The 24,245-nt window shown below is 44.3% G+C and overlaps 1 protein-coding gene across 9 annotated transcripts in view; it reads right to left on the reverse strand.

Moving 5' to 3' along the window:
* KATNIP (katanin interacting protein) overlaps positions 1-24,245 on the reverse strand; it is a 243,581-nt gene that overhangs the window by 60,626 nt on the left and 158,710 nt on the right. For all 9 annotated transcript variants that reach the window (XR_008373188.1, XM_053554667.1, XM_053554668.1 and 6 more), the window contains 5 exons: positions 12,330-12,502; positions 10,960-11,025; positions 9,290-9,396; positions 7,010-7,112; positions 2,510-2,725 (listed from right to left, as the gene is read on the reverse strand). Coding sequence is in view for 8 of the 9 variants with exons in the window: in XM_053554667.1 (XP_053410642.1) it covers positions 2,510-2,725; positions 7,010-7,112; positions 9,290-9,396; positions 10,960-11,025; positions 12,330-12,502 (665 nt within the window). In the remaining variant the exon portion in view is untranslated. The remainder of the gene's footprint in view (positions 1-2,509; positions 2,726-7,009; positions 7,113-9,289; positions 9,397-10,959; positions 11,026-12,329; positions 12,503-24,245) is intronic.

Here is a 24,245-nt window from a genome sequence, read left to right on the forward strand (position 1 = left end):
GCCTGTTTCACTTAAGGTCAGATTGCAGAGCTGCAGAGCTGGAAGCAGGCTCAGACCTACCCAGGCCAACCCTGCAGATGGTTATTTCCTGGCTATCTAGCCTCTAGCCTGCCTTTTTTTTTTTTTTTTTTTTTTAAGTGGCAATCTTGAATTTCTTCACAGAGAATCTTTCCCTGCCCTGTTGGGGTATCTTGGTGGAACTGGCATCAAGGTTGGGCCAGGTTGGGCCACCAGCCTTCCTTTCCTGGGACTGATTATCTCCAGCAGAGTGACACAAGGACAAATGAACAAATACTACCAAAATAATGTTTGTTGTATTACCAAGTGAAGGAAGCTTTTTTTTCTCTACCTCACCTTCTCATTTTCTTCCCTTTTCGAATATTAGCCCCCAACCATTAGTTATGACCACCAGCCTAAGGAAAGACTTTTTTTTTTTTTTTTGAGACAGAGTCTCACTATGTCACCCTCGGTAGACTGTCGTGGTGTCACAGCTCACAGCAACCTCAGACTCTTGGGCTTAAGCGATTTTCTTGCCTCAGCCTCCCAAGTAGCTGGGACTATAGGCGCCCGCAACAATGCCAGGCTTTTTTTTTTTTTTTTTATAGTTGTCTTTGTTGTTTAGCTGGCCCAGGCTGGGTTCGAATCTACCAACTTCAGTGTATGTGGCTGGCGCCGTAACCACTGTGCCATGGGTGCCAAGCCAGGAAACAAGTTATTATATGCGTATTATAGTTTTGATTTCTGAAGCCATAGAAGCTATACTCTACCCAAAGGCCAAATCAGTAGTCTCTAAGTAGGACAGCACAATTTCCCCCAGAATCTCAAGTCCAACAGGAGAACCTTTCCAGGAGAATTTCATGTTCTCCTATTCATCCTCTGCCCTATGAAAAGAAGACCAGACCCTCAGTTCTCAAGCATCCAAGGGTGCTACTTACAACCCCAACATGATCACAAACCCTGTCTCCTTCTGGCCTGGGTGACATTGAGTACACCAGTTACTCAAAAGACTTCTAACAAGTTTTTTTTTTTTTTTTTTTTAAATAAGTGCTAATGTAAGCCAATCTTGATTTCTGCTGACGGTCTAAGAATCACCACAGATGACCCACCCTCCATCTTCCAGTTTGCAGGGGGCGACATGATGAATCTCAGAGAAGGCAGTTAGGTTGCTCAAGGCCACAGAGTCAAGACCAGAATCTGCATCTCTAGAACTGAGGATTTCAAAGACCAAGAATAATATTATCTATTTCTTTTTCTTTTTTTGTAGTTTTTGTCTGGGGCCCAGTCTGAACCCGCCACCTCCAGTATATGGGGCCGGCACCCCAATCCTTTGAGCCACAGGTGCCACCCTATTATCTATTTCTTAGTGTTATTAGTACTATTAATATAGTAACAGTGAAAATAATAATAGCTGAAGTTTTAGAGCCCTTAGCAAGAGCCAGGCATGATCCTTACAGCATTGCATCAAGGTAAGATTTATTACCCCATTTTACAGATGGGGAAATTAGAGGCTAAGTGAGTTTCCCATGGTCACGAAGTTATAAGTGTTCAGCTTTGAACTCAGATCTTTCTGCTTCTCAAGCCAAAAGCTCATTTACATATAAATAAGAGGATATATATGAAACATGTAGCACTGTGTCTGGCACAATGCAAGAAATAACATGGTAGCTGTTTTTGTTTTCAATACATTTAAACAGACCAATAATTTGGTTTTTGGAATAGACAATGCACGCACATAGCAGGTAATTTACAAGAGCACCCAAAGAAAAGTCTTATTATCACCCCTGCCCCCTGCCCACCCTGTACCTGGTCCAGACATGACCTCTATTCCCAGTTTCTCAGAACCCTAAGAGATAATTATGAATGATATAGCACAGCACAGTGAAGATTATGATCACATCACCTGGTTATTCTGGATCAATTTTGTTCATAGTCTATTGTGTCCAACTTGTAACTGGCAGGAAGAAAAAAAAATGCCAGTTCCTTGTAAAATGTTTTAAAACTCTGTTAGATAGGCAAAGGAAAGAAACACTCATTGCTTGTTGGGTGTATACCCCATGGCCCAGGGATGCAGGACCCTGAGTTGTTGGCATGGCCCTGGGTCAAGCTGCAGGACATAAATTTGCAGCTGTGTGGCCTTGGCCAAGTCAATGCTCTTCTCCAAGCCTTAGTTTCTTCCTCTACAAAATGAAGGCACTGACCTTAATGACCCATGAGGCCCTGTGTTTGGTGGTAACTCTGGTAAACTGCAAGGTGGATCAAAGTGGGGTGAGTGGGCTCCCCCAGAAAAATCCCACAGAATAGGGAACTGGGACAGAGCTCAAGGAGACACAGTTTGGAGGCCCCATCAGCACCATTCTTGAAGCTGATCCCCCACTTTGCCCAAGGAAATGGCTGTGGTAGATTATATTACTCTCCCCTGCCCATACCACTCTTATCACAGACTTATCAAGGGTAGAGAAATGCATTGACGTACACAGCAAAGAACCAATCCAGTGTCCCTTCTACTTACAGCTAAGTTCCTGTTGACAAGGCAGCCTAGGTGCCCGGGCGTGTCTGTGTTCCGGATATCCACGTCATGGGGTGATACATAAAGCTTTGTGTCATTTAGGTCAAAGAACTCAACTTCTGTGAGACCCACCCACAGTGGGTTGCCCCAGTTGGACAGGATTTCCATGGTCACGTAGACAGCATCTTTGATCTCTTCCGCTTTCATTGTCTGTTTGTCCTTAGAGAAGAAGAAAATAACACCAAAGGATTAAAACATGACCTGCTTAAGTTCAGCTCCACCACTGCTGTAAGGCCTTCGGCAAGTTGTTTAATCTTCAGAGTCTCAGTTTCTTCATCTGTACAATGAGGATAAAAATAGTACCCCCTACCTATGGTCATAAAGACTAAATAAGCTGGGCGTGGTGGCTCACGCCTGTAATCCTAGCACTGTGGGAGGCCAAGGTAGGTGGATTGCTTGAGCTCATGAGTTCAAGACCAGCCTGAGCAAAAGTGAGACCCCTATCTCTACTAAAAATAGAAAAACTGAGGCAAGACAATCGCTTGAGCCCAAGAGTTGGAGGTAGCTGTGAGCTATGATGCCACAGCACTGTACCCAGGGTGACAGCTTGAGTCTCTGTTTCAAAAAAAAAAAAAGGACTGAATGAGCTCATATTGTAAAGCATTGAAAATATTGTTGTTGCGTACCTTGACACCTAGTAAGTATTCTGTTTGAGAAGTTGTCTGAAAAGCATTAGATTTTGCTGGGTGTGGTGGCTCACGCCTGTAATCCCAGCAATTTGGAAGGCCAAATGGAGAGGATCTCTTGAGGCCAGGAGTTCAAGACCAGCCTGGGAAACATAGCGAGACTCCATTTCTACAAAAAAAATAATTAAAACTTAGCCGAGTGTGGTGGCATGCAACTGTAGTTCCAGCAACTCAGAAGGCTGAGGCAGGAGAATCATTTGAGCCCAGGAGTTTGAGGATAGAATGAACCGTGATTTTGCCACCACACTCCAGCCTGGTCAATAGACCCTATCTCAGAAAAAAAAAAGGGGGGGGGGAGAAAAAGTATCAGATTTGACCTGAACATGCACATCTCTCCATCACTACCCAGTGTTCAGGTCCCAGATGTGTGTCACAACATCTGCTGAATTGGGCATGTATTTCTGGGCTGAATTATGTCCCTTCTGAATTTATCTGTGGAAGCCCTAACCCCCTCAGAATGTGACTATTTGGAGATAGGGGCCTTAAAGAGATGTTTGAATTAAAAGTATGCTGTTAGGGTGGGCCCTGATCCAAACTGACTGGTATCCTTATAAGAAGAGGAAATTTGAACATACAGGGAGACACCCTAGGGATGGATGTACACAGAAAAAGACCACATGAGGACACAGGAAGAAGGTGGCCATCTCCACGGAGAAAGGCCTCAGAAGAAACCAAACCTGCCAACACCTTGGCCTTGGTCTTCCAGCCTCTACAATTGTGAGGAAATAAATCTTGGTTGTTTAAGCTACCCAGTCTGTGGCAGTGTTAAGGCAGACCAAGCAGACTCGTACTGTAGATAACAAGGCCCCACTGCCTTGGACAAGTCACTTTACATCCATCAGCCTGGTCAGGGAAGATGAAAAGACACCATCTGTGTGATAATTCTGTCAAGGACATCAAGTAAGACAGCAACACCCAAGAAGGTCCTATCATGAGCCCTGGTCCTGGGTGCACTCTTAAGTGTCCGTGTCTTTCTGTTTCTCACCTTCATTGATTTTAATGCCTGCCTCCTTCCCGGGTAGACTATCTGCTCTCAGGGTGCCGATAGTCTGCCTGAGTGCCATCAGTAAATGGCCACCCTTTGGAATGGCTTCCTGAGGCCCTCGGGGGCCGAATGCAGCACTGGTTGCCACGGATCAGTCACTCATAAAATGGTGCACTCCCTGTGTGCACATGCCCTCTGTTAATTAGCACTGCTAATCTGCAATGGTTCTGTGAGCAGGGAGCTGAGCAAATGAACAGCAACTGTTCCCCACTTATTTTTTTAATTAATAGCCAGTGAGACGTGCTATCGCTCTCAGTGTGTGCTTGAACGAGCCTTGATTGCCACGTGGTGGGAATGGGGAGGAGGAGGAGGAGGGAGGTCAGCTCCCAGCTCCCAGAAGAAACACAGGGCCTGTTTGATTAGTTCAATCCTCCGAGCCATAGCTTCCTCCTCTCCTCCCCTCGGCTGTTGTGTGGAGTCCTGGCCAAGCCCTCCACTGCCTTGGGTTTGAGTCCCAGGTTAGCAGGATGGTGATAAAGCTGAAGTGGCCTGGCCAACTTAGAGGGGACTAGGAGGTTTATAAGCCTGAGCTTGTAAGGAACAGTCCAGGGCCAGGTGAAGAAGTGGCACCTTTGCAGTGTTTGTTGGTGGCAAGGAAGAGGGCCAGATGGGAGGCAGGCTGCCTCTCAGAGGGTGGCCGGATCTCCTACCAGTGCAATCTGAAATGTGTGAATTCCTGAGCTGAGTTTCTAAATGAAGAAGTGGAAGGATCTATTAACTAAGGAAGTGTCACAACTTGTCAACTGGTAACTCTAGACGGCTATCAAAGCATTGCCTCATTTAGGATCCCCCTTGGGGTGTGAGGAGAGCACTGATTGGGAAGCTCTTAGTCCTAGCCACTGTCCCCTCTCTCACTGAGGCAGCTTGGGGGAGTCACTTCTTCTCTTTTCTCAGCCATGGGGTATAAGGTAGCTTTCTCACTCTAAGGAGGGACCTGACTGGGACAAGGAATCAGTATGCCCTGTCTCCTGGGCCACCAAGAGGGAGCAGCTCAATGAGGGACACGCACCCCAACATGGGTCAGTGTGAGCATGCCAGTGAGCATGATGTGTTGTTTTTGATTTACACGGGGAGGAACACTCTTCTCTCTTGACAGTGCAGTTTTGAGGACAACTATCACTCTCTTGGCAGTGCAGTTGGAGGATGGGAGCTACCCCAGCAATTTAGGGACAAGGAGATAACACAGCTGAGACGGAGCTCCAAGGTGCAACTGACACGGAGGAGACAGAGTGGAAAGACATGGTGGGAGCTGCTGGATCAAGTTCTACCTGGCTCCACCTGTGGGATTTTTAATGACAAGAATCTGTAATATGTCTTCTCTTTGTTGTGTAAGTCAGTTTACCCTGGATTTTCTGTCTCCTATGATATAGAGAGACTTAATTAATCCAGTGTCTTTTTAATGTGGCTAAAGTCTCACCACACTTAGAATATTCACAGCTAAGAAAGCAATTATTGCATGTAGCGGGGAGCAAAGCTTTGATTTCTCCAGATGGCAAACCTTCAGCTGATTCTTACCAGTTCCTCTCTGCCATGTTCAAGGGCACTAAGTCACATGCCCTCACAGACCCTTCCTGTTTCATCCTTACAGTAGCCCAGAAGGTGTGACCTTGTTTGACAGCCAGGACCACAGAGCTTAAGAGATCTAAGGTCACAGGAACTCTAAATAATGGTGCCAGATTCAAAGCCAGAAATCTAGTCCAGGGCTGCCTAGGGCCCTGCCTGCTGTCACATGAGCTGTACATGTGGCTTTGGGAGAACTTCACATTAAGTCCTCACTGGCCAATAGGAAGACTGATAACTACCTACAAAATAATTATAAGACAGGCTTAGGTGAAGATAGGGGCAAGAAGGGTGTGCTGGAACACACTCCTTTTGGCACAAAAGAAAAAACAATCACCATTAAGCCTATTGCCCTGACAACAGAGTTGCCTTTTGTAGTTTATGTCCCAGTTCATGAACACAATCACATGGACACATCCTTGTATGGCCGTTGCAATCATATTGGATTCAATGAAGATTAACATCACCTTTTACAATTATGTCCTTAAACTTTCTACCTGCATAATCATCATAATGATAGCTTCCATCTTTTTATACTACTGCATTGTGCTAATATACCACACTTTCCTGATTAACTCCATTGTTATGAGACATTTAGGATTTTAAAAGGAAGTCCCTAATTCTAATAATTCTGCAACAGGCAGAATTCTTTGTGCCTACAGCTTTTTATTCCTTAGGATAAGGCAGTGGGATTGTTGGGCTACAAGACATAAGGCTCTTCCTAAGTGTAACCATTCTGCTTTCCAAGGGCATTTCTCCTGTTTGTATAGCTGCCTTAAATATGTGGCTGCCACAGCTTTAGTGTAACCTTGCCAGCACTAGAGGTTGTCATCGAAAATAATTTGTTAACTCAGATAGCAAATGGGATGCTAAAGTTGCTCTAATTTGCATCTACTGATTACCAGCAGTACTGGACATTTTCCTATGGGCTTGCGTGTTATTTATATTTCCTCCTGTGTGGACAGGCTTCTCTCTCTCTTTCTGATTCTACTTTCCACCACATGCGTCTGTATGCTGGGGAGGTGGGGAGATGGAGACACATGCAGAGAGATGTTAAGCTGACTGCTGTCCGAACAATCCCCACTAAACAGAATGACTGTTCTGAGGGACCTCCTTGAAGGCATTTGGAAGTCCAGCAAGTTGCAATCTCACCTCTACGTCCAGTACTTGGTCCTCGGTTGGTGAAACAACCCCGCTGAAGTGCGCAGTGTCACTTTCAATGGCCTGGAGGACTTTCAGAAGCTTATGCTGTTGTCTGAAATGAGATTTTGTAGTAAAAAATGATGTACAAAACAGAACATTCTAGTGAAAGATATCACACTGACTTTTCTACCTCAAGGAGAAGTAACAATTTGAGAAGAAAGTATGCAGCCTGCATTCAGTTCAAAAGCACAGGGAGACAGGGCATCTTTCTCCCTTTATGAATAGCTGTACGGGCCAGGCACAGTGCCTCACACCTGTAATCTCAGCACTCGGGGAGGCCTAGGCGGGTGGATCACTTGAGCTTGGGAGTTCAACACCAGTCGAGTAAGAGCAAGATGCCATCTCTGCTAAAAATAGCAAAACTAGCCAGGCGTTGTGGCGGGGGTCTGTAGTCCCAGCTATTTGGGAGGCTGAGGCAAGAGGATTGTCACAGCCCAGAATTTTGAGATTGCTATGAGCTAGGCTGAGGCCACAGCACTCTAACCTGGGCAACAGAGTGAGACTGTCTTAAAAAAAGGAAAAAAAAGAACAGCTATACAATTAGCTGTACTGGACTCAGAGCCCAGTTAGAGAAACAGCACTTGGGGTGTGACAGCCAGCTGACCTTCTCCTTATGCTAGGAACTTACGAGTTAAGAGCAGGGGTCAGCCCAACTAAGGCCTGCAAGTCATATCTAGCCTGAGACCTGTTATTGTGTGGCCTATGAGCTAAGAATGGTGTTTACATCATTAAAGTGGTTAAACAACCACCTCCCCATCCCCCAGCAAAGCCTAAAGTCTTTACTATCTGGTTCTTTACAGAAGGTTTGTTAACCCCTGGTCTGGAGACCTGCTCTGCTCCTCTTGTTTCTGAGAACATTTCAAAGCCAAAGTGTGCCTTAGTCATTTGCAAATGCTCCCACATAGGCAGTTTAAGGCTGAGTGCCCTCAAGACCCTGAGGCTCAAAGGATCTTGATGATGAAGACAGACACGTGTGGTACTGTGTGCACTCCTGTAAATAAAATTGTATCAAATGTGAAATATTCTCATGGCCTAGCCTTTTCACAGTAGGAGAAACTGCAAATTCTTATTTATGGCCACGATGATATTCGGCCGTGGTGTCCATCTAGCACGGTCTCCTGGAGCACTGCCTTTAGCCTGCTCAGTTTTCCTATGAGTAAGAACAAGGGGCTCCCTCTGGCAAGATGTAGACCTGGAGGGCACACAGCTTGGCTAGCAATTCCTCCTATGTGCAGGGGAAAAGACCCTGCTCTCTTTCTGAGCTGACAACAGATTCAGCTCAGGCCTCAGCTTAGAGATAGCATGCAGACTGGATTTCAGCCCCCACTAGCTCCTCAGCCAGGCACTTTGCACAGTGCACAACGTGCACAGCTCAGTACGGTGGCTCTGGGCTGGAAGTGTGTCTGTGTCCTGAGGCATGCCAGAAACTACAAGTTAGGCCAGGTGCTGTGGCTCATCCCTGTAATCTTAGCATTCTGGGAGGCTGAGGTGGGTGGATTGCTTGAGCTCAGGAGTTCAAGACCAGCCTGAGCCAGCCCAGTCTCTACTAAAAATAGAAAACTAGTTGGGCGTTGTGGTAGGGGCCTGTAGTCCCAGCTACTTGGGAGGCTGAGGCAGGAGGATCCTTGAGCTTAAGACTTTGAGGTTGCTGTGAGCTAGGCTGAGGCTGTGGCACTCTAACCTGGGCTAACAGAGTGAGATTCTATCCAAAAAAAAAAAAAGAAAAGAAAAGAAAGAAAAAAGAAAGGAAAGAAAAGAAACTACAAGCTCAATGTGGCCCATCTTTCTGATGATCAACTCTGCCTGAAGACTAGAGAGAAACCTTTATTTTGATCATAAAACTTGACAGTTCTAATAACTGATGCTATACATATTAATAGAACAGAATGCTGAGTGTGAACAAACTTTTAAGAGAGAAAAGGAGCTTCAAAGGGTGCTTCTTTGGGCCATCTTTGCCCCCCAGGCCAGCGGGGAACAAGTTCACCACCTTGTGCTGCTGTGTGCGTTACTCCAAGGGAAACCTCAGGAGGTTGAAGTTTTAGCTAGGTTAGGACTTGAACTGAATAAGCCAAGGGCCATTTGCATGGAAGAAATCAAGTTAATTTAATACTTTAGGCCTGGAGGGGGCAGGGACAGTACAGTCTAAACAGCAGTTTAGAAGAGTCTGGAATAACAGAGAAAGGTGCACTGCTATGGGGTTTTCGTTTTGAGTCTGCCTTGGTTAAGTACCTGCTTCCCAAAAGGCCGATTCTGTCAATGGCTTGGTCGATGGCTTTGTCTCCCCCTGCTGCCCTGAACTGCTCTGGAGTGGTGGTCGCCGTGGTGATGGGAAGCAGCTGAGGATGGAAGAGCTTATTAAACAAATGTTAAGGCAACGTTCCTGGCCCAAGGCATAGCAGGGCCACAGTCAAGGACACATACTTCTCAGACTGTCAGTCCCTTTGTGGGAAGCAAGAACAAGGATGTGAGGGTGACAGTACCTGCCTCTGGCCAATTCAATCTAGAACCTGTCACAGTCTCAGTTTCTCCAGATCTGGGAGGTCCTAAAAAACAATCTGCTTCAATGAGTCACTGAAAAATTTCTCTCATCAAAACCTTTCACCATTTCAATAGAGTCTCCCTTCTGTTGGCTATAAAGTAACCAGACTCCATGGAGAATTCTAGTAACATTATTAGATCTTTTCAATTTTAATCCTCTGAGCCTCTTCTCTTTCTTTTTTCATTTATCATCTAAACTAGAAATGTGCCCTGCTGCTTATCTGAAGAAGATTTTAGTTGTTCGATGCTCTGTGGGTCAGGAATCAGGTCATCGAAAGACCCTGGACCACAGCTCCTGAGTGTAAAGGAGCAGTTTAAAAGGGTCTGGAATAAACGCAGGAAAAGCAATAAAAGGCTTCATGAAGAAGAATCCTATGGGGGCACTGCTATGGGGTGGGGAGGATTGTAGGCCTGTCAGAAATTACTGCTGGTGGTAGCTGAAGATGACCAGGAACTCTCACAGGACAAGCAAGAATGAGGCAAAAAGACAACCTCTCTGGTGCTCCAGGGGCACTGTATCCCTCCTGTCCCGTCCCCTCCCTTCCTCCACACCACACAAAGGGCTCTTCCTGCCCCCCTCCACGTGGGGCACTGTCCTCCTCCTTCCCCTGTCCCCTCCCTTCCTCTTCACCACACAAAGGGCTCTTCCTGCTCCCTGATTAGACTGGGCTCATTCCCATTACAAAGCTTTTTCCTGTTCCTTCTTCCTGGAATGCTATTCCCTGCTGTTGGCACCTTCTGAACAGGCAGGGCTCAGCTCAAATGGGATGTACCTTCACCTTCAAGGGACCTCCTGGACTCCTATTAGAGGCAGCCACTCTCCCACACCCTGTCACTCTCTCACAGCCATTAGCAGCTTTGATTGTCATCTCTTTCTGAAGTCACCCTGTTTACTGATGGCTTTATTTGCTGTTGCCTGCAAGCTCCATGTGGCCAGGGGCTCATCAGCCCTAGCCATCTCTGTATTCCAAGCACACAGCATACAGACTGTCTGTGTCCAGTCTAGCAAAGACATTCCTGTACATTTTATTAATTCATGGCCTGATTTGCCAGGGCCTTCTCACTGAGATACAACTAATTTACCTAGATAGATACAGATTTATTTATTTATTCAAAGAACTAAGATCAGTTTTTGCCTTGTCTTGTCAGGAAATAGAAACGTAACAAGGAACTTGAGACAGCAGGCCTGGGTACATTTTGGCTTCAACTCATGACTGAGGGCAAGCCACTCCAGCCCTGGCCTCCCCATCTGGGAAGTGGACAGAAGGACAATGACACCAATGGTCAGGGTGCACAGTGAGGACCTGATGGAAGGCCATCAGGCATCGAGTGAATGTCATTTGTCTCAGCCTTGCACTGACCTCAAGCGTCTCTTCCTTCTCCTTCCGCAGACCGGTCCATGATGTTACTGGGGGTCCCTCTGCATCCTGGAAAGATGTAATTATGTGATGTGCTCAGAACAAAGCCATCCATTGTATGCTTTTCATGGCAAATGAAGGCACAGAGAGGGCAGGGACAGTCTCAAGGTCTCATAAACATTAGGGACAAGAACAGAGCTTCAGAAAAACAGACAATAAGTACTGGTTGGTAAATGTCCAAAAGAGCATCCTGGTGATAAAGCCTGGGAAACAACTGGCACTGGGATGCCCTGGGACCACAGGTGGCAGACCTCAGCCACTTCCAAAGATATGACTCAAGCAAGCCACCTTGCTTCTCTGGGTGCCACATCTATAAAGCAAAGCGCTAAAACCAAGGTTACTATGAGCACTGAGGGGAACAAGCTAAGAAAAAGGGTTTTAACAGGTGAGTCAGACACCATGCTTCTGAGAAAGGATGTGCACGCTGACATGTGTTCACTGCCTCCACCTCCCCCAAGGCTCTGTCCCATTCCTCCCCATTTCTCCTCCTGTTGGTTGGTCAAAGCTCAAATATCTGTGTTCCTAGGGAAGTTTCAGGAACAAGTGAAACAGGCAAGAGGTAGGACAATAAGGAGTGGTGAGAACTGTGGAACCTGAAGGGCTCATGCTCTGGGGAATAAGACCTTTTTGGGGATGGCTGGGCACAGTGGCTTCTTGCCCCTGACTTTTATGTCTATGAGTAGAGACCAGTTCTCACTCATACCTATAGTCCTAGAACTCTGGGAGGCCAACATGAGTAGATTGCTTGAGCTCAGGAGTTCAAGTCCAGCCTCAACAAGAGTGAGAACCAGTCTGTACCAAAAAAGAGAAAAATTATCCAGGCATTATGGCAAGTGCCTGTATTCCCAGCTACTCAGGAAGCTGAGGCAGGACGATCACCTGAGCCCAAGAGTTTGAGGTTGCTGTGAGCTATGATGACACCACGGCACTCCACCCAGACAGACTGAGACTATGTCTCAAAAAAAAAAAAAAAAAACCTTTCCAAGGAACCCAGAGCTTGTTGTTTACTCCATTCTCCCACTGACCCACCAGTTTGCAACCCTGGTCTAAAGTTGGCAGGGTTTGCAGGGAAATCAGCAAAGACTGGAGGCTGTTTAGCACCCATATTAGGCTTTCTGAAACTGAAAGAGGGTGGAAGAAATTGGAACTGTGGCAAGTCAGTGAGCCACTGGCTGTGAACAGTGGAAATGCAGATGAGTCTGAGGTCAGTAATGCCCACTGCACCTCTCCCTTCTCCCCACATGCTCTTGTCAGCTGCTGCTGAGACACTGCCCAGCGCCCTCCTGGCTGCCTTCTCCTTGCCCAGGATGCACCTGCAGAGGGCTGGCAGGTGGCTCGGCCTTCCTGCTCAGGATCATGTTCTGCAGGGCCTCGTTCTCCACCTGGATGGCTCGGAACACAGCAGAGGCCTCTTCTTTTCGGTCCTCAGCCTCACAAACAGTTTTGCGGGTTGCAGACAAGGGTCTCTCTCGCCGGCTTCCAGGTCCTGGGAGCAGAAATCAGGAAGATGCTCCTTTAGATTATGTTCTCAGAGGGCAGCTCGAAATCTATTAGACCAAATTGAGGAACATTCTATAAAAAAACTGGCTTGTACTCTCCAAAAAATGTCAAGGTCGTAAAAGACAAAGAAGGCTGGCAAAACTGATTAAAACCAATGCGGCAGACATGGCAACTGAATGCAGTGGGGGCCCTAGGACTGGGTCCTGGGTAGGAGAAAACTGCTGAAAGATTATTGTGATACTTGGGGAAATTCAAATATAGTCTATGGCTTGGAGAACAGCATTAATGCTAAATATTCTGAATTTCATAAGCATACTGTGGTAATGTAAAATGAATGCCCTTGTTTTTAGGAGATAACATATGAGGTCAGATAATTAAGTTTACCAAATGATTCTTAAAAAGTGCTAAAGGCTCGGCGCCTGTGGCTCAAGCAGCTAAGGCACCAGCCACATACACCTGAGCTGGCAGTTTCGAATCCAGCCCGGGCCTGCCAAACAACAATGACGGCTGCAAACAAAAAATAGCTGGGCATTGTGGCGGGCGCCTGTAATGTCAGCTATTTGGGAGGCTGAGGCAGGAGAATCGCTTGAGCCTAAGAGTTGGAGGTTGCTGTGAGCTGTGATGCCATAGCACTCCACCCAGGGTGACAGCTTCAGTCTCTATCTCAAAAAAACAAACAAACAAAAAAAACAAGTGCTACATACGTTATTGCTGAATATCACTACAGTCACCTTTGAAGTACTCCCCTTAGGAAGCTATGCACTCTTCAAAGCACCTTTTCTGAGTTCATGAACTTTTTTTTTTTTTGAGACAGAGCCTCAAGCTGTCTCCCTGGATAGAGTGCCATGGCATCACAGCTCACAGCAACCTCCAACTCCTGGGGTCAAATGATTCTCCTGCCTCTGCCTCCCAAGTAGCTAGGACTACAGATGCCCACCACAACGCCCGGCTATTTTTTGGCTGCAGCCGTCATTGTTGTTTGGCAGGCCCAGGCTGGATTCGAATCCTCCAGCTCAGGTGTATGTGGCTGGCGCCTTAGCCGCTTGAGCCACAGGCACCAAGCCTGAGTTCATGAACTTAATCGTCACACCTCATACGATGACAGCTCTGATGGCCATTCTAGAAAGAGAATTTTGAAACTGGCCAGGTGTGGTGGCTCACGCCTATAATCCTAGTATTCTGGAAGGCCAAGATGAATGGATTGTCTGAGCTCATGGGTTCGAGACCAGCCTGAGTAAGAGCGAGACCCCGTCTCTAAAAAGAAAACAGCCAGTCATTGTGGCGGGCGCCTGCAGTCCCAGCTACTTGGGAGGCTGAGGCAAAAGAATCACTTGAGCCCAGAAGTTTGAGGTTGCCATGAGCTATGATACCACAGTACTCTTCCGAGGGCAACAAAGTGAAACTCTGTCTCAAAAAAAAAAAAAAAAAGAGAAAGAGTTTTGAAAGTGCTTTGCAGAATGGACTGGGAACTGTTGTGGGTGCTTAGCTTCCCAAGGGGAGTTCTTTGAACGTGACCATAGTGATATCTGGTAATAATGTAGGAGGACATTTTCTACGATGAGTTCATGAACTTAATTGTCCAAACTCATCTGCAGTGTTCTGGAGTAAAGAGGAATGATGTCTGCAACTTAATCTCAAGTAGTTAAAAAAAAAAAAAATATATATATATATTATGTATAATACACATATAGGAGTATTCCCTCTATCTCTATTTATAGCATTTACAGGTAGAGGGCATACACATAGGGATACACAAATATATACTTTTATATACATGTATAAAAAATATAGTAATTTATATATTTTTTATTTATTATTTATTATTTTTAAAATTTTTTTTATTGTTAAATCATAGCTGCGTACATTAGTGCAATCAAGGGGTACAATGTGCTGGTTTCATATACAATCTGAAATAGTCTCGTCAAACTGTTCAACGTAGCCTTCATGGCATTTTCTTAGTTATTGTATGTAGACAGTTGTATTCTGCATTTAGTAAGTTTCGCCTGTACTCATTCTAAGATGCACCGTAGGTGTGACCCCACCCATTACCCTGCCTCCAACCTTACCTCCCCCCCCCTTCCTCTTCCTTGGCCCTTTCCTTATAGCCTTGTGCTATAGTTGAATTATAGCCTTCATGTGAAAGCTATAATTTAGCTTCATAGTAGGGCTGAGTACATTGGATACTTTTTCTTCCATTCCTGAGATACTTTGCTAAAAAGAGTATGTTCCAGCTCCATCCCTGTAAACATGAAAGAGGTAAAGTCTCCATTTTTCTTTAAGGCTGCATAATATTCCATGGTATACATGTACCACAATTTGCTAGTCCATTCATGGGTCGATGGGCACTTGGGCTTCTTCCATGACTTAGCAATTATGAATTGGGCTGCAATAAACATTCTGGTACAGATGTCTTTGTTATATTGTGATTTTGAGTCTTCTGGGTATAAACCTAGTAAGGAATTATAGGTCTATTTTTAGGTCTCTAAGTATTCTCCAAACATCCTTCCAGAAGGAACATATTGCTGTGCATTCCCACCAGCAGTGTAGAAGTGTGCCCTTTTCTCCACATCCACACCAACATCTCTGGTTTTGGAATTTTGTTATGTGGGCTACTCTTACGGGGGTTAGGTGATATCTCAAAGTAATTTTGATTTGCATTTCTCTGATGATTAAGAATGATGAGCTTTTTTTTCTTGTGTTTGTAGATCGTGCATCTGTCTTCTTTAGAGAAGTTTCTCTTTAAGTCCCTTGCCCTGAGATGGGATCACGTGTTCTTTTCTTGCTAATACGTTTGAGTTCTCTGTGGATTCTGGTTATTAGACCTTTACGGGAGGTATAACCTACAAATATTTACTCCCATTCTTAGGGCTGTCTCCTTGCTTTACTTACTATGTTCTTGGTTGTGCAGAAGCTTCTTAGTTTGATCAGGTCCCAGTAATGTATTTTTGATACTGCTTCAATTGCCTGAAGAGTCCTCCTCATAAAATATTCACCCAGGCTGATTTTGAGAGTTTTCCCTGCACTTTCTTCAAGTATTTTTACAGTTTCATGTCTTAAGTTTAAATCTTTTATCCAGTGAGAGTCTATCTTAGTTAATGGTGAAAGGTGTGGGTCCAGTTTCACTCTTCTACAAGTTGCCAGCCAGTTCACCTAGCACCATTTGTTAAATAGAGAATCTTTTCCCCACTGAATGTTTTTAATTGGCTTGTTAAAGATCAAATAATGGTAAGTAGCTGGATTCATCTCTTAGTTCTTTATTCTGTTCCAGACATCTACTTCTCTGTTTTTGTGCCAATACCATGCTGTTTTGATCACTATCGATTTATAGTACAGTCTCAGGTCTGGTAGCATGATTCCTCCTGCTGTGTTTTTATTTCTGAGTAATGTCTTGGCTATTCGAGGTTTTTTCTGATTCCATATAAAGTGAAGTATTATTTTTTCAAGATCTTTAAAATATGACAATGGAACTTTAATAGGAATTGCATTAAAATTATATATTGCTTTGGGTAGTATAGACATTTTAACAATGTTGATTCTTCCCAGCCATGAGCACGGTATGTTTTTCCATTTGTTAACATCTTCAGCTATTTCTTTTCTTAAAGTTTCATAGTTCTCTTTGTAGAGATCTTTCACATCCTTTGTTAGGTATACTCCCAAATATTTCATCTTCTTTGACACTACTGTGAAAGGAATAGAGTCCTTGACTGTTTTTTTGACTTGGTTACTGTTGGTAGGTATACAGGCTACAGATTTATGGGTGCTGATTTTGTAGCCTGAGACATTGCAGTATTCCTTGATCACTTCTAAAAGTTTTGTAGTAGAGTCCCTAGTGTTTTCCAGATATATGATCATATCATCTGTGAAGAGTGAAAGTTTGATCTCTTCTGACCCCATGTGGATGCCCTTGATTGCCTTTTCTTCCCTAATTGCATTGGCTGAAACTTCCATTACAATATTAAAGAGCAATGGAAACAATGGGCAACCTTGCCTGGTTCCTGATCTAAGTGGAAATGATTTCAATTTAACTCCATTCAATACGACATTGGCTGTGGGTTTGCTGTAGATGGCCTCTATTAGTTTAAGAATGTCCCTTCTATACCAATGTTCTTAAATGTTCTGATCATGAAGGGATGCTGGATATTATCAAAAACTTTTTCTGCATCAATTGAAAGAATCATATGGTCCTTATTTTTCAGTTTGTTTATGTGCTGATTTCATGTATAGATTTACGTATATTGAACCAGCCTTAAGACCCTGGGATAAATCCCACTTGGTCGTGGTGTATAATTGTTTTGATGTGTTGTTGGAGTCTATTTGTTATGATCGTATTGAGTATTTTAGCATCAATATTTATTAGTGATATTGGTCTATAATTTTCTTTTCTTGTTGGGTCTTTCCCTGGTTTGGAGATCAAGATGATGTTTGCTTCGTAGAATGTGTTAGATAATATTCCTTCTTTTTCTATATTTTGGAAGAGGTTTAGTAATATAGGTACTAGTTCTTTAAAGGTTTGGTAGAATTCTGATGTAAAGTCATCTGGTCCTGGGCTTTTCTTTTTAGGGAGATTTTGTATAGTTGATGCTATTTCAGAACTTGATATAGATCTGTTCAATATTTCCACTTCATTCTGGCTAAGTCTTGGTAGGTGGTGTACTTCCAGATATTGGTCGATTTCTTTCAGATTTTCCTATTTCTGAGAGTAGAGTTTCTTGTAGTATTTGTTAAGGATTTTTTGAATTTCTGAGGGGTCTGTTGTTGTTTCATCGTTACCATTTCTGATTGATGAAATTAGAGATTTTACTCTTTTTTTCCTGGTTAGGTTGGCCAAAGGTTTATCTATTTTATTGATCTTTTAAAAAAAACAACTTTTGGATTTATTGATCTGTTGTATAGTTCTTTTGTTTTCAATTTCATTTAATTCTGCTCTGATTTTGGTTATTTCTTTTCTTCTGCTGGGTTTGGGGTTGGAGTGTTCTTCCTTGTCCAGTTGCTTGAGATGTCCCATTAAGTTATTAACTGCCTCTCTTTCCATTTTCTTGAGGAAGGCTTGCAGTGCTAAAAATTTCCCTCTTAGGACTGCCTTTGCAGTATCCCAGAGGTTCTGGTAATTCGTGTCTTGATTGTTGTTTTGTTCCAAAAATTTGGTGATTTCCTTCTTAATCTTGTCTATAACCCATCTACCCTTCAGCATAAGGTTGTTTATCTTCCGTGTTTTTGTATGGGTATGCTGGTTCCTGTTGTTATTGAGTTCAACTTTTATTCCATGATGGTCTGAGAAGATGCAAAGAATAATTTCTATTTTTTAAAATTTGCTAAGGTTAGATTTGTGGCCTAGGATGTGGTCGATTTTGGAGTATGTTCCATGGGCTGATGAGAAGAATGTGTATTCAGTTTTGTTGGGATGAAATGTTCTATAGATGTCTGTTAAGTCCAGATGTTGAATGGTTAAGTTTAAATCTAAAATTTCTTTGCTTAGCTTCTTTTTGGAGGATCTATCCAACACTGCTAAAGGGGTGTTAAAATCTCCAACTATTACGGAACTGGAGGAAATCAAGTTGCTCACGTCTCTTAGAGTTTCTCTTAAAAATTGAGGTGTGTTCTGGTTGGGTGCATAAATATTAATAATTGAAATCTCATCATATTGAGTATTACCTTTAACAAATATGAAGTGTCCATCCTTATCCTTACTTATTTCATTTGGTTTAAAGACTATTGCATCTGCGAATAGGATTGCAGTGCCTGCTTTTTTCTGCTTTCCATTTGCCTGGAGTATAGATGACCATCCCTTCACCTTGAGTCTATATTTGTCTTTTAATGTAGGGTGCGATTCTTGTATGCAGCAGATATCTGGCTTGAGTTTTTATATCCAGTCAGCCAACCTGTGCCTCTTTACAGGACAATTTAAACCATTCACATTAATCGAGAATATTGATAAGCCTTTCGAGAGTCCGGTGGACATTTTTAATCCTTTTGCGACTGTGGAAGTTGGAATTTGATCAAAATTTTCTGGGTGGGTTTACTTTTGTGGTGGAGGATTACGCTGGTCTTTATGGAGGATAGGTCTGAGAATATCCTGGAGAGCTGGTTTAGTTATGGCAAATTTCTTCAACATGAAATTCAGTTTAGCTGGGTACAGGATCCTGGGTTGAAAGTTATTTTGTTTTAGGAGATTAAAAGTCAATGACCATCCTCTTCTAGCTTGAAACGTTTCAGCAGAGAGATCTGCAGTTATTCTAATATTGTTGCCCTTGTGGGTGATGGTTTTCTTTCATCTGGCTGCTTTCAGAATTTTCTCCTTCATATTAACTTTAGTGAAATTGATTATGATGTGTCTGGGGGATGTCTTATTTGGGTTGAATCATGCTGGAGTTCTGAAACTGTCTGCTATCTGAATTTCAGAATCTCTTGGCATGTCTGGAAAGTTCTCCTTCATAATCTCATGGAGAAGAGACTCTGTGCCTTGTGAAGGTACTTTGTCGCTTTTGGGGATCCCTATAAGACGATTGTTGGTTTTCTTTGAATTATCCCAGAGCTCTCTGAGAAAGTGATCTGTTTTTGCCCTCCATTTCTCTTCCTCTTTGAGAGTTTGGGAGCATTCAAAAGCTTTGCCTTCAATGCCAGAAATCCTTTCTTCTGCTTGCTCCATTCTGTTATGGAGGTATTCTACTGTGTTTCTCAGATCTTTGAGGGCTGCAACTTCTTTCTCAATGTGTCAAAATCTTTGGTCATTTGGTCTTTGAATTTGTTGAATTCTTGAGATATCTTTTAGGTTACTGCTTGGAATTCTAATTCGATCTTATTTGCTATCCAGATTCTGAATTTGATTTCGGACATCTCGGCTATTTGTTTGTGCATGGGATCTTGTGCTGTGTCTGCCCCATTGATCCTTGAAGGAATTGATCCACTCTTATTATTCATATTGCCAGAATTTTTCTGTTGATTTCGCCTCATGATTGTTTTTCACCATTGCCTCTGGCCATCCTCAGAATTGGAGAGGTGTGTCTCCAAGATTAGACCCCAGCGGGATCATTCTATTGTTGCCTTTGTAGGGAGTGACCCTGTGTAGTTCCTCTGGGGCTGTCCCAGCCAGGGAGCTCTGGTTGTGGAAGCAGCTCTGGGGTGTGACACACCTGGATCCAGCAACAGGGCGGGAGGTGGTGCGCACGGTTTTGGGAGTGCCTGGCACCCAATGACTTTGGCATGGAGAGCACAAGGCTCCAGCAGTCTCTGGCCAGGAGAAGGGCTCTGCACAGAGGCAGGGAGGGCTCTGGAGGGCACGTGGCTACCAGAGTCCCTGGCCAGATGAGTGGGCCGGTGTGGAGGCAGGGAGGGTACAGGAGGGAGGACACAGGGTTGCGCGGCTCCCACAGTTCCTGGTCAGGGCATGCAGATGCCTGGCGGGCACAGGTTGCGGGTCGGGGGTCACGGTGCAGATCTTATGGAGGTCCAGGCGGCGCCAAGCCCAGGAGTTTGAGATTGCTATTAGCTGTGATGCCATGGCACTGTACCCAGGGCAACAGCATGAGGCTCCAGTGTGCCAAAACCAGTCTCACTCTGCCCCTGAAAGTTAAGGCTATAAGTCAGCTTAGTCCCTGCATTTAGTAACCTAGTAACTAGGTTACTAGCTCCTGCCCGATCCTTGCTCTGCGACCCTGATTGTGGAGCTTGCTGGGGCAGTTCTCTCACAATGGCTCCCTGTGGCCCACAGCCAAACACTACTAGCTCCATCCGGCTCAGCGGCTCAGTCTGGGGCCCTAGACAATGCCCAAAGTTCTCTGCACTCTTGTTCAAGCTCTCCCCAAGGCAGTTCAACTGAGGGCCAAGTCCAAAAACACTGAAACAGTTCACAGGTAAGGCCTTTCCGGCTTGTAGTCTACTGCTGCTTGTACTTACAGCTGCCCAAGGGATTAGGTCGATTGAACACACACAATCACTTGCCAGTTTTCCACTGTTTTTGTCCTCCTCTTGGGGTCAGAAGTCCCTTGCTGACTCCCTGTATCCTCAAAGGGATGATTATAGGCAGATCCCACCAGCCAGAGATGCCTGGAGTCTTATCTCCCCAGACTCACTGTGCCCTGTTGCAGGGAAGCTGTTACTCAACCACCATCTTGGATTGTTCTCTAGTAATTTATATTTAAACATACATATATGCGGGAAGGGAGAGAATATAAAGCAAAAACCAACTGAAGCAAAATGTTAACAACTGGTGAATCTGGGTGGAAGGTGGAACTGTCATTTGTACTACCCTTGTAACTTCAATTTTACAATTATATCAAAATAAAATGTTTTTAAAAAATTAACCCTCTAACAAAATATCTGTAAGGAATAAAATACTGTATAATGTTATGGAGAAGGATGGGCAATTTGCAATTCTTTTGATTTCCTGTTATGGTTTTACATGGATAACAAGTATTGCAAAGTAATTACACTCCAATTTACGAGAAAAAGCTTTGCAAAATTGCATTTGATTCTGAATGATCCCATGGAAAATTAGTTTTATAAAATATACAGTGCTATTCAAAAAGCACCTAAAAAGACTACTTAAACAAAATAAAGTATGGTTTCCCCACCCAATGGAGTACTATGCAGCTGTACTGAGAAAAGAATACTAAAATAGGGTGGTGCCTGTGACTCAATGGGTAGGGTGCTGGCCCCATATAATGAGGGTGGCAGGTTCAAACCCAGCCCCGGCCAAACTGCAACAACAACAAAAAAGCAGGGAGTTGTGGCAGGTGCCTATACTCACAGCTATTCGGGAGGCTGAGACAAGAGAATAGCCTAAGCACAAGAAGTGGAGGTTGTTGTGAGCTGTGAAGCCATGGCACTCTACTGAGGGCAACAAAGTGAGACTCTGTCTCTAAAAAAAAAATACTAAAATAACTACAGATAAAATTAATGAAGATGAGGATTTGCTTCATAATAATCTGGGGAATATTTAGAAGTATGAAAAAAAATGAAATTGGTCAGACACTGATTATTGCCAGGGCCAGGTCATGGGGGTCACTGCAATATCTCATTTATGTTTGGATTTTTCCCATATTAGAAAAGTTTCATTAGGTGGCGCCTGTAGCTCAGTGGGTAGGGCGGCAGCCACATACACCGAGGCTGGCAGGTTCGAATCTGCCCAGGGCCTGCTAAACAACAATGACAACTGCAACAACAACAAAAATAGCCAGGCACCTATAGTCCCAGCTACTTGGGAAGCTGAGGCAAGAGAATCACTTGAGCCCCAAGAGTTTGAGGTTGCTATGAGCTGTGAAGCCACGGCTCTCTACCCAGGATGACACCTTGAGACTCTGTCTCAAGAAAAAAGTTTCATTAAGAGAACTGGATATCCACATGTAAAAGACTCAAACTGGACTCACACCTTTCTCCACTCACAAAAATTGATTTGAGATAGATAAAGACCTAAATTTATGGCATGAAATGATAAAAATCCTCAAAGAAAGCATAGGAAAAACACTTGATGATATCAGCCTGGGGAAATATTTTATGAAGAAGACTTCCGGGGCAATTGCAACAACAAAAATAAACAAATGGGACTTCATTAAACTGAAAAGCTTCTGTACAGCTGAGGAGACAACAACCAAAGCAAATAGACAACCTACACAATGGGAAAGGATATTTGCTTATTTTGAATCAGACAAAAGCTTTATAACTAGGATCTATAGAGAACTCAAATTAATCCATGTGAAAAAAAGCCAATAATCCCATATATCAATGGGCAAGAGAGATGACCAGAACCTTCTCTAAAGAAGACAGACGAATGGCTAGCAAACATATAAAAAAAATGCCCATCAGCCTTAATTATTAGAGAAATGCAAATCAAAACCACTCTAAGATATCATCTAACCCCAGCAAGAATGGCCCACATGACAAAATCTCAAAACTGCAGATGCTGGCATGGATGTGGAGAGAAGGGAACACTTTTACACTGCTGGTAGGACCACAAACTAATACAACCTTTTTGGAAGGAAGTATGGAGAACACTCAAAGAACTCAAGTTACACCTCCCATTTGATCCTATAATCCTATTACTGGGCATCTACCCAGAAGGAAAAAAATCCTTTTATCATAAGGACATTTGCACTAGACTGTTTATTGCAGCTCAATTTACAATCGCCAAAATGTGGAAACAGCATAAATGCTCACCAACCCAGGAATGGATTAACAAGCTGTGGTATATGTATACCACGGAATACTATTCAGCCATTAAAAAAAATGGAGACTTTACATCTTTCGTATTAACCTGGATGGAAGTGGAAGACATTATTCTTAGTAAAGCATCACAAAAATGGAGAAGCATGAATCCTATGTACTCAATACTCATATGAGGACAATTAATGACCTAGTACATGGTGGGGGTAGGGGAAGGGGAGAGCAGAGAGAGAGAGAGAAGGACAGAGAGGGGTGGGGGAAATGAAGTGCAAAGGGAGGGAAGGAGGGAAGGGGGTGGAAGAAGGGAAGAGCAGAGAGAGGGAAGGAGGGAGGGGGTGGGGGAAGGAAGAGCAGAGAGAGAGAAGGAGGGAGGGGGTGGGGGAAGGAAGAGCAGAGAGAGAGAAGGAGGGAGGGGGGGTGGGGGAAGGAAGAGCAGAGAGAGAGAAGGAGGGAGGGGGTGGGGGAAGGAAGAGCAGAGAGAGAGAAGGAGGGAGGGGGGTGGGGGAAGGAAGAGCAGAGAGAGAGAAGGAGGGAGGGGGTGGGGGAAGGAAGAGCAGAGAGAGAGAAGGAGGGAGGGGGGTGGGGGAAGGAAGAGCAGAGAGAGAGAAGGAGGGAGGGGGTGGGGGAAGGAAGAGCAGAGAGAGAGAAGGAGGGAGGGGGATGGGGGAAGGAAGTGCAGAGGGTTCTGTACACACATGTAACCTGGTGGGGGAAGGAAGAGCAGAGAGAGGGAAGGAGGGAGGGGGGATGGGGGAAGGAAGTGCAGAGGGTTCTGTACACACATGTAACCTGGTGGGGGAAGGAAGAGCAGAGAGAGGGAAGGAGGGAGGGGGGTGGGGGAAGGAAGTGCAAAGAGAGGGAAGGAGGGAAGGGGTGGGGGAAGGAAGAGCAGAGAGAGGGAAGGAGGGAGGGGGGTGGGGGAAGGAAGTGCAAAGAGAGGGAAGGAGGGAAGGGGTGGGGGAAGGAAGAGCAGAGAGAGGGAAGTAGGGAGAGGGTGGGGGGGGTCTCAGTGTGTGACACACCAATTGAAAGACACAATTATAAGAGAGACTTTACCTAAGAAATGCAATCAGTGTAACCTGGTTTCTTGTACCCTCAATGAATCCCCAACAATAAAAAAAAAAAAGTTTCATTAAAAGCTGGATGTGGTGGCTCACACTTGTAATCCTCGCAATTTGGGAGGCTGAGGTAGGTGGATTACTTGAGAAAAAAGTAGCCAAGTGTTGTGGCAGATAACTGTAGTCTCAGCTACTCAGGAGGCTGTGGCAAGAGGACTGCCAAAAAAGGTTTCATTTAAGTATAGAACCATTCAAAATCTTTTTTGATTTCTTTCTTTTTTTGAGACAGAGTCTCACTTTGTTGCCTTTGGTAGAGTGCTATGGGATCACAGCTCACAGCAACTTCAAACTCTTGGGCTCAAGCGACAATCTTGTCTCAGCTTCCCAAGTAGCTGAGACTACAGGCATCCACCACAACACCCAGCTATTTTTAGAGGCAAGGTCTCACTTGTGCTCAGGCTAGTCTCCAACTCCTGAGCTCAAGTAATCCTCCCGCCTCAGCCTCCCAGAATG

The sequence above is a fragment of the Nycticebus coucang genome, chromosome 12 (genome assembly GCF_027406575.1).
Source record: "Nycticebus coucang isolate mNycCou1 chromosome 12, mNycCou1.pri, whole genome shotgun sequence".
NCBI lineage: Eukaryota > Metazoa > Chordata > Mammalia > Primates > Lorisidae > Nycticebus > Nycticebus coucang.